Genomic DNA, 10,538 nt, shown 5'->3' on the forward strand with positions numbered 1-10,538 from the left:
GGATGAGGGAGAGAGGGAGAAGCAGACTCCCCGCGGAGCAGGGATGCGGGGTTCAAACCCATGACCCCGAGATCGTTACCTGAGCCAAAGGTAGGTGTCCGGAAAAAACACCTTTTTTTAAATTTTTTTTTTTTTTTTTTTTTTTTACACTGAGACAAGATCGCAAGGAAACTAAACGTCCAGCTTCTACAGAACCAGGCAGACTGTCCTTTCCACCCCAGTATGGCGGCACCCTTAAGAAAAAGGAAGCTGGGGCTCCCGGGTGGTTCGGGGGGTTAAAGCTTCTGCCTTCGGCTGGGGTCATGATCCCAGGGTCCTGGGTCATGCAGTCCGGGAGTTTGCCCTGCCTCCCCCCCCAGGGCAGGACTCGTGTATAACAGATCTTGGGGTTCAGTGTGTTTCAGCAAACACTTCTTGACACCCACAAGCCTGATACGGTGCTCAATCCCGGGGAATGAACCTGGGTCGGTCCTGCTGGGAGTGTGGCCCTTGCCCTGGGGGAGCTCGGCAGGGAGGGGATGTGGACACACACAGGAATTGCCGCCCTAGTCAGTGAGGGGTGACTAGGACCACTCACAGGGCAAACTCAGTACAGAGGAAAGCTGATGAGCCCTGGAGGGGGAAGGCAGGGAAGGCTGGAACTGCCAGGGAGGACTTCTCTAAAAACCTGAAGTCGGACCAGGGGTTAGAAGGCTGCATAGAATTTTCCTAGAACAGGCAAACGACATTGTGGGTTCTGGGAAATACAGGGCTGCACCCCAGTGGACGGGAGATGGGGTGGAGATGAGGATGGCGGGTGGTGGGATGAGGAGGGAGGAGGGCAGGCCTCCTGAGCAGGAGCTTTGAATGGATTTTTGTCCCGCAGGCAGCAGAGAGGTAATGGCTTTGCGGCTAGAACGGAAGGAGCCCCAGAGCTCTGCGCATGGAGGGCTTGCAAGTGTGCCAAGCTGATCGGGTTAATTCGGTGGCCAGGACGTGCCTTATTCACAAACACCTGCAGAGCGAGTTGCCCTCTTCATTCTGCTCCCCACCCCCCACCCCCCCGCCCCTTGCAACCTTAATAAGCAGGACCCTTCCCAGAGGCGAGCCACCTGGGGAGCCCATGTGTGCGCCCAGCCAACGCGCTCTGTCTGCTTGCGGGGGCCGGCGTCCAAGCCTGCTTCCTGCAGGTTTGCTGCCCCCGTCCGCCTCCGCTTCCCCCTTCCGTCCTTCTCCTCCACCCGGAGAACCGCCTGCCTCCCTGGGTGCCCGCCAGGCCCGCCTTCTCGGGCTGGGGCTCATCTCTGGGCTGCGCGAGGGTCGGTTGGGGACCCGGAAGCCACCCCATCCTGCGACCGCTGGGCCTCCTGGGGGCGGGGTCGCGCCCGTTATTAGCGCGTCCGCTCTCCTTCCTCCTCAGACGGCGCGTTCGTCCTCGGGCAAGATGGGTCTCTACCGCATCCGCGTGTCCACCGGCTCCTCGCTGTGCGCGGGCTCCAACAACCGGGTGCAGCTGTGGCTGGTGGGCGAGCACGGGGAGGCGGCGATCAGGACGAGCGTGAGGCCGGCGCGAGGCCAGGTGAGCCGCGGGGGCCGGGGCTGGGGGCGCTGGGGTCGGGCCGGGGCGCACGCGGCGCGCTCTGGACGTGTCCCCGCGCCCGGCCTCCTCGGGACCGACGCGCTGCTCGCGGGCCCGCCCTGGCGCCGAGTCGGCCTTCCCTCGACCGGGCCGCCTGTCCTTCCGAGTCCTGTAATGCCCAAGGCTGCTGTTTCGAGTCCTCTCCCGCGTTGCTAGGTGTCTGGCCCTTCCCGGGCGGGGGGGGGGGCGCCGGAGGACCGGTCGAGGGAAGAAGCCCGGAGATGACAGCACCCAAGGGCCGACGCACTTCCCCGCGTCCGTCGCACCTACCTGGTTCTCACCCCGATCCCGACCCCCCAGTTCTCATCGCCTGTCCGGCTCTCTCCAAGCGCCCCACAGATGCGGCGGTCTGTCCCGCGGACGCTTCCCAGCCCTCAGCCCTCCCCTCGCGCCCCCCACCCCGGGGGTCGCTCGCGCCCCCCCCCCCGGGGGTCGCTCGCGCCTCTCCGTCTCTGCCTCTAGCCGGAATCCGGTGCGGTCCGTTCTGTCTCCTGGACCCCTCGGGCCTCCGCGCCTCGAGCTCCCCCAGCAGCGTCCTCCCCCCCCCCTCCCCCGTCAGGTGTCTTGAACAGGGTCACCTTCACCCTCCCCACGGCCTCGCCGCTTCCGCGCTGCCCTTCCCAGCCCTTCTGGGGTTTGTTCCAAACAGTCCCCCCTCCAAACGTGTCCCCACGTGTTCTCGGGACGAATCCCAAGCCCCTGGCTGACCTTTGAAACTTCCCGATGTGCTTGCGCGCCCGTCCGCAGCCCTCTCCCCTGCGCCCCAGCTCCCCGACGCCGCCCAGCCCTCCTCGGCCGCGTCTCCCCGAGCCCCTGCCCCGCACGCCTCCCCGCCTTTCCCTCCTTCGGCCCGGCCGAGCGCTGCCTACTGAAGGGGTCCCCGGACGGCCAGCTCGGCCCCGCGTCTCCCCGCGCCCCGGTGCTCTCTCTCCCCGCGCGGCGCTGCGCACTGGCAGGGTCAGCAGGGAGGAAGAAGCAAAGGAAGGAGCGCGCCTCCCGGTGTTCCCGCCTCCCGGTGTTCCCTCCTCCCGCCTCACCCCGACGCACCTGGCGTCCTGCGCGCCCCCTGCTCCTTCGGGCTCCTTCTGCGCTCCTTTCCCAGAAGCTGCCGGACGGGCGTCCCGCGGGAGCAGGGCTCGGCCCAAGGGCCCCGTCCCGCGCGCCCCCCCCCGACGCCGAGCGCCCTGTGCCGCCCGCAGGAGACGGAATTCAAGGCGGACGTGCAGGAGTACCTGGGGCGGCTGCTGTTCGTCAAAGTGCACAAGCGGCACTTCCTCCAGGACGACGCCTGGTTCTGCAACTGGATCTGCGTGCAGGGCCCCGGGGCCGGCGGGGACGAGTTCAGGTTCCCGTGCTACCGCTGGGTGGAGGGCAGTGGCGTCCTGAGCCTCCCCGAGGGCACTGGTGAGCGCCGGGCGGGGGTGGGGGCAGCGGAGCCAGGAGGGGGGATGTGGAGGGGGCCGGTTGCCGGGGCTGCTGCGGGAGGCCGGGATGCTGAAGGGTCAGGGCCCGCAGAGGAGGCGCCCTTGGCGGGGACCCGGGAGAGGCTCTCAGGAGAGGCCTCCCCGCCGGTCCCTTCCTTCACACCTCTAGGCAGGACCGTGGGAGACGACCCTCAGGGCCTGTTCAAGCAGCACAGGGAGCAGGAGCTGGAAGAGAGGAAGAAGCTGTACCGGTCAGCGAACACCCCACCCCCCCCACCCCCCTGCTGACACTTCCCTTCGCTAGGACCAACGTCTGCTTTCACTTCTGGGCCACAGATGGGGCAGCTGGAAAGATGGGCTAATCCTGAGTGTGGCCGGGGCCACCATCAATGACCTCCCTGTAGATGAGCGGTTTCTGGAAGACAAGAGGATTGATTTTGAAGCCTCGCTGGCTAAGGGGTGAGAACAAGGGGGGCTGGGTCCCAGGGAAGACCAGGGTGTTCTGGTGCATGGGGCTGGGCTGGCCTAAGCTGGGTGCCTGTGGTTATCCGTCAGACTCTGAGCACAACTCAAACTCTTTGCTTCTTCCCCAAAGGCTGGCAGACCTGGCCATCAAAGACTCTTTAAATGTTCTGACTCACTGGAATGATCTGGATGACTTCAACCGGATTTTCTGGTGTGGCCAGAGCAAACTGGCTGGTCAGTACCCCCCCCACACCCCACGCCCAGCTCCAGTACTTCTCCCAAGATCCCCCCAGCGCCCCAGCCAGGGAGCCGGGGCCAGGACACCAGAGGCCTGGGTCCCTCGAGAAGTGTGGGGTCAGGCGGGGATGGTTTGGTGGGGGCGCTCCGACCCAGGGCACTCCACACCCGCCCTCTGCAGAAAAGGTCCGGGACTCCTGGCAAGAGGACGCCTTATTCGGGTACCAGTTCCTCAACGGCACTAACCCCATGCTGCTGAGGCGCTCGAAGCAGCTTCCCGCCCGCCTGATGTTCCCCCCGGGGATGGAGGAGCTGAAGGTGCAGCTGGAGACGGAGCTCCAGGTGCGGACACGGGAGCCCTAAAGGGGCCACGCGGGGAGATGTGCGTGGGGTCCCTGTGGGCCCAGCTTCCTGCTGGATGGCAGGGAGGGACGTGCCGGGAGAAAGCAGGTGATCGTGAGAAATGCGACCACGTGCTTTCCTCCCCGAGTGAGAGCGGCGAACAGGGGTGGGGGGTTGCGGGGTGGGGTGAGAGTGTCGGGTCGACTGAGACAGAGGCGCAATGACAGCAGCCCATACCCTCCCCTCCCAACCACCCCATGCAGAGAGGCACTCTGTTCGAGGTGGACTTCTCGCTCCTGGACGGGATCAAGGCCAATGTCATCTTGTGCAGCCAGCAGCACCTGGCCGCCCCTCTGGTCATGCTGAAGCTGCAGCCTGATGAGAAACTCTTGCCCATGGCCATCCAGGTGAGAGGACCCCGGGTTCTGCTCCCAGGGGCCGAGCTCCCACTCTCCGAGTCCCTGCTCAGGGCAGAGGCCTAAGATGCCCGGGAGGAAATGGGAAAGAAAGGAGGAAAGTCGGGGTCTGGCTGCAGAGACAGACCAGGCGAATCTGAGGAAACTCTGGAGCAGAGGGAGCCTCTGAGGACAGAGCGGTCTGGGAGGGCCCTTCGGAGGCTGCTGTGCCAGCACCTGCTTCGGGACGGGGCACAGAAGGGGGATGCTGGCTCATGGGACTAGGGTGATGGGTTCACTGACTGCCCGATGCGGAGGGGATGATAGGCTCGGGTGTGGGGAGCAGCTGTGGTGCCCAGGGCAATTAGACTGGCCGGGGTTCAGGGAGGGAGGGGGAGGCTCCTGCAGAAATGGGACAAATAAGGAGGAAAAGTGACCGCTGAGGACCGGGGGCGCAGCCAGCCGTGTGGAGGCAGGGTTGCGAGAGTGTGGGATGGAGGAAGCAGAGGGTTTGAATCCCGTCCACACTGCGGGGAGCAAAAGGGAAGTGAGGTTGGAGGAGGCCGGGGGGGGAGCAGTTTCTGCGGAAGGCTGCAGGGCTGGGGGGAGGTAGGGAAGGCAGGTGAGGAGTAGCGCCTGCCCGGGAGTAGCAGCGCCTGGTGGGCAAGGGACAGAAGGGAGGGGATGTGGGGGCCCCTGGCACTCATCCCAGTCTCTGGCCCCCACTCCAGCTCCAGCTGCCCCACGTGGGGTCCCCTCCACCGCCGCTTTTCCTGCCCACGGATCCCCCAATGGCCTGGCTGCTGGCCAAGTGCTGGGTCCGCAGCTCCGACTTCCAGATGCACGAGCTGCAGTCCCACCTTCTGCGGGGACACTTGATGGCCGAGGTCATCACTGTGGCCACCATGAGGTGCCTTCCCTCCATACACCCTGTCTTCAAGGTAGCTCCTTACTCCCTCCTGCCCCGTGGCGTTGTCCTGCCACTGGAGACCCTCCCTGGGGACCCTGAGGGTGGGGAGAGCCAGCCAGGACAGACGAGCCTTCTGAACGGGGCGGCGTGTCCTCTCAAGAAGGCGAGAATGAGTCATCGGTGGGGTGAGGGGTGCAAAGCCTTACTCTTCTCAAAGCACAGACACACGCACGTGGTGTAAACAGAACATGCCCACGAACGAGGACTCCAACCAGATGGGACCATACAAATAGCATAAAGTATTTTTCCTGCCCGTTTTGAAGAGTCCTAAACTAGTGACCTGTAGGGCAGTTGGGGGGGCTTGGGAGGATAGTAGCCCGGCTCCCTGCGGATGAGCAGGACGGGGTACCCACCCACGCACTTGTTTTCTTGGCGTGTCCCGTGGGGCACGAGCCATTCCAGATGCTGGTGCGAAGCAAGACAGCCAAGGTCCTGATCTTTGGGTTTTTCATTTCCGTTACGAGCTAACAGGCAGTAATGGAGGTACTGGAGGTCAGCCGTGCTAAGTACAACGCAGAGAAGCAGGCCAGGGTGATGGGAGAGGGAGTTAAGCTGGGTGACCAGGAGAGGCTCCTTTGAGAACGAGACTATAAGGAGCCAGCCTCGAGATGGTCAAGGCACAGGGATCAGCCAATGCAAAGGTCCTGTGGCCAGAACAAGCTTGGCATGTTTGAGGGACAGAAAGAAGGTGAGTGGAAGGGACAGAGGGAAAAGGGTAGGAGAGGAAGTTCTCAATTTAGACCCTGCATTCTCAGTGGGGGCCCATTATGCCCCCCAAGGAGGCAAAAGTGCTTCTGGGGAGGCAAAAAAGTACTATTTTTTATGTATAAAGCACGTATATACATATAGTACCTGATAGACACAGTATAGCTGTAGCATTAAATTTCAGGGAGGAATTTTATCTAAGAATGTGTATCACGTATGGATATATAAATCCTATATACATATGACTCGGGAAAGGCCACTTAGAGGTTGATAACGAAACAGATGAGAAACTGAGCTCGACCTTGCACAGTCTTACATGAACAGAAAAGGAGGATGATTTCTTAGGGTTATCAGAGAGCAGTAAGCCAGCGGTGTCCGGGGGGGCCACCGAGCTCACGTCTGTGCTTTTCCCGGACCGCCGGCCCCTTCCCGCTCCTCAGCTGTGTTCCCGGCAGGGACTGGGCCGTCTCTTCTGACTCTGCCCTTCCCGCTCCTGTCCCCGCAGCTCATCATTCCCCACCTGCGTTACACCTTGGAAATTAACGTCCGGGCCCGGAACGGGCTGGTCTCTGACAGGGGAGTCTTCGACCAGGTACGAGGAGACCAGGGGCATCACGGGGCTCACCCCTCCCTCCGGTTCTGGCCTCGGGCAGGCTGATGGGCCGACCCTGCCTGGTCCTCGCCCCCCCAGGTGGTGAGCACGGGTGGTGGAGGCCACGTGGAGCTGCTGCAGCGGGCGGGCGCCTTCCTCACCTACCGCTCCTTGTGCCCCCCCCGACGACCTGACCGACAGGGGGCTCCTGGGAGTGCAGTCGTCCTTCTATGCCCAAGACGCCCTGCGGCTCTGGGAAATCCTCGCTCGGTGAAGAGGGGGAAGGCAGGGCTGGGGAGGGGACGCTAGGACAGGACGTCCGGGTCTGGGCTGGGGGGGCTGGGGCCCCTGACCTGGCGAGGCGGTGGGGAGGAGCCCAGGGCCACGAGGCTCCCAGTGAGCTTGGGCTCTCGGACTGTCGGGGACAGCTACGTGCAGGGGATCGTGCATCTCCACTACAAGACGGACGAGGCCGTGAGGGACGATCTGGAGCTGCAGTCCTGGTGTCGGGAGATCACGGAGGTCGGGCTGCTTGGGGCCCAGGACCGAGGTACGATTAGCCTCCGCCTGGGGCCTCCCATGCAAGATCGTTCCCCTGGGAACCTCGCCAGAATCCTCTCCAACTTCTGTGCCATCTTCCGGAAGCATTTCCAACCCTATGAAAGCGCCCGAAGGCCTTCCCAGATTCCTTCGCTGTCAGCTAGAGACAGGATCCCATCCTCTGCCCCAAGAACCCCTCTAGTTCCAGAGGCAGTGGGACCAGTGATCACCCGTGAATGTTTCACAACCAGCTCCCTGAGAAAACGAAACAAAACACAGTGAAAGCCTGAATCGTAGGACCTGCCCATCGGCGCGGTGTAGATGTCCCGCCGGCCCCCAGTGTTGCTGAACCCCTGACCCGCACTGCAACTGGCTCTCGCCGTGCCCCGCGGGGTGCGACCCTCCCAGCAGGTCCCTCCCCCACAATCCGACCCAGTCTGCGGTCAGCACCACGGATCCCGAGGGCACCCACGGTGCCCTCCTCACCCCTGTCCTCTCCCCGCTCTGCCCTGTGTCTGAGCCGAGCTTCTGTCTCCGGCCCCGTAGCCGCTAACTCCCCGGGACCCCTTGCAGGCTTCCCCGACTCCCTGCAGTCCCGGGACCAGATGAGCCACTTTCTCACCATGTGCATATTTACCTGCACCGGCCAGCACTCGTCCACGCACCTGGGCCAGGTACTCGCCACAGGGGGCCGCTGGGGATTTGCACCTGCAGCGGAGGCGGGGCTGGGGGCAGGTGGGCTAAGGGCTTTCCGTGCTTTGCCAGCACTGACTCTGCATATCTGCCCCTCCCCAGCTGGACTGGTACTCCTGGGTCCCTAACACGCCCTGCACCATGCGGATGCCCCCGCCGACCACCAAGGACGTGACCCTGGAGACAGTGATGGCAACACTGCCCAACTTCCATCAGGCCTCCCTGCAGATGTCCATCATCTGGCAGCTGGGCCGACGCCAGCCCGTGATGGTGCGGGGATGGGGTGGGGGCTGCCCCGAGGGCTTCCAGGAAGGGGCGGCTGCAACAAGCATGGCCCGAGGGGGTCCCGGGCTCTCAGCTGCCTTTCTCTCTCCGCCCAGGTGGCTCTGGGCCAGCACCAGGAGGAGTATTTTTCGGGTCCCGGACCCAAGGCTGTGCTGAAGAAGTTCAGGGAGGAGCTGGCTGTCCTGGAGAAGGAAATCAAGACCCGGAATGAAAAGCTGGACATACCTTATGAGTACCTGCTGCCCAGCCTGGTGGAAAACAGCGTGGCCATCTGAGCGCCACCTCCCCCCCCTCCCAAGCCACGCGCCACCCCTTGGTGCTTGCGGTCCCGCCCCCCTCTGACCCCCAGCGGTCCCCCCCCCGCCCCGGGGAGAGTTCCTTTTCCGTGGTCTGTGGCCACATTTTATTTAGACTCTGCCCGCTGCCTCCTGCATCATTTGGCTCCACGCCCCCCCCGCCCCGGGGCAGATAATAGCCACATTTATGGAAACTGTTTCAAGAGTTCAGGATAGAATGTCCACACAGGTCACTCCACCTGTCCATGAGCCAAATACGATTTTGAAACAAAATTGGGTTTAAATGGCAACAAAAACATACATTAGGCAACAAAAGAAAAGAAGTTAGAACAAACTATCCGAAAGCAAATACTGGCCAAAGAATGTAGCACATCTTTCTGACTGGTCCCGCCTTATCCCTGTCCTGAAGGCAGATCCCACACAGCAAAGCACTCACAGTAGTCCTCAAGATTTCTGTCTCGTGGCTCACGTAGAGAGTGAAAATGGAAAACAGGGGCGTCCATATCTATAACCCGTTTGCAGTTCCCCAAGTTAGAAAGCTCCAAATCGAAGTAATTAACCAGAGGGGCACCTGGGCAGCTGCCTTTGGCTCAGGTCATGATCCCGGGGCCCTGGGATCCAATCCTGCATTGGGCTCCCTGCTCAACGGGGAGTCTGCTTCTCCCTCTGCCCCTCCCTCTGCTCACGCTCCTGCTCTCTCTCTCTCAAATAAATGCATATATAAAATCTCTTTTTTTTTTTTGAGTTGTGGACAAAATCTTTTATTAATTTCTAATTTACAGGCCTCATCAGGGCCTTTGGTAGTACTGTTAAGAGACCATTTTACCTAGCTTACAACTAAATGAAAAAAAATTTCAATTGCGGTCATTTCTTACCTAGGGCTGCCGAGTTACAGGATACATTTTACATAGCATCGTTTGCCTTATAAAACACCAGGTGTCCTGTGTGCTTTTTTTGCCATACTCAAAGCAGCCTGAAAAAGTTCCCCTTCCTAGGGGGGTGGGGAATCCTATTCAAGGACCAAACAGGATCCTGACAGAACTCATGTTCAAACGGTCAAGATTCACAGTTGCTTTATCAAATGCACCAGTGTTCCAAGAGATTTGCTGGCTGTCTAAAGCCAAGAATTAGGGGCGCCTGGGGGGCTCAGTCGGTTGAGCACCTGCCTTCAGCTCAGGTCATGATCCCAGGGTCCTGGGATCAAGTCCCCCATCCGGCTCCCTGTTCAACACTTCCCCACTGCTCATGATCCCCCCCACCTCCTGCTCTATCTCAAAAAAATAAAATCTTTAGAAAAAATAAAACAAAGCTACCGTGCACTCCATCCCAAAACATGTCCTTCCTCTCATTAGGTGAACTTTTGCCAAACTTTGTGTTGAATCCCCGGTGCAGTAATATTCTCTCTTCCCCTAACCTTGATCATTAAAGATGAAAATTCTTACAGGAAGTGGATTTCTAGTCCTTAAGTGACAGTAAACAACTTCCAGTAGATTTTCTTTTCCCACAATCTAGATACAGTTAACTCTACCATTAAATAAAATAATGCTATTGAATGCCTCACCTTTTAAGAGATATATATAGATATATAGATATGATTTGATTTATTTATTTGAGAGGGAGAGAGCACAAGCAGGGAGAGCAGAAGGTAGAGGGAGAGGAAGAAGCAGGCTCTCTGCTGAGCAAGGAGCCCAATGCAGGGCTCGATTCCAGGACCCTGGAATCATGACCTGAGCCAAAGACAGACACTCAACCAGCTGAGCCACCCAGGCTCCCTATTTCAATATTTATAAGTGTGGCAATGCATTCCACTAACTGGGAAATGAAACGGTGATAATCTATCAAGTTTATTCCACAGTGATATGATACACATTTTCTATGCAACACATTGACTTTGTGTTACAGAATTTAACCTGTTTTATGAACTATCCTGTGGTGTTATTCTTTGCTTATCTGTTCTATGAGAAGATGTGTTGCAC

The 10,538-nt window shown here is 60.2% G+C and overlaps 1 protein-coding gene across 1 annotated transcript; it reads left to right on the forward strand.

The window, feature by feature from the left end:
- The first annotated feature begins 1,423 nt into the window (after positions 1-1,423).
- LOC111161195 (arachidonate 15-lipoxygenase) lies at positions 1,424-8,541 on the forward strand. Its single transcript, XM_022524772.1, is given in 15 exon segments — positions 1,424-1,558; positions 2,818-3,022; positions 3,212-3,293; positions 3,379-3,501; positions 3,638-3,741; positions 3,926-4,086; positions 4,350-4,493; positions 5,213-5,422; positions 6,662-6,748; positions 6,848-6,925; positions 6,927-7,018; positions 7,177-7,298; positions 7,862-7,962; positions 8,084-8,251; positions 8,362-8,541. Coding segments are annotated over 15 exon segments (1,992 nt in total).
- Positions 8,542-10,538: the final 1,997 nt, after the last annotated feature.

This window comes from Enhydra lutris, unplaced genomic scaffold (genome assembly GCF_002288905.1).
Source record: "Enhydra lutris kenyoni isolate GAN:26980312 unplaced genomic scaffold, ASM228890v2 scaffoldscaffold82, whole genome shotgun sequence".
Classification (NCBI taxonomy): Eukaryota; Metazoa; Chordata; class Mammalia; order Carnivora; family Mustelidae; genus Enhydra; species Enhydra lutris.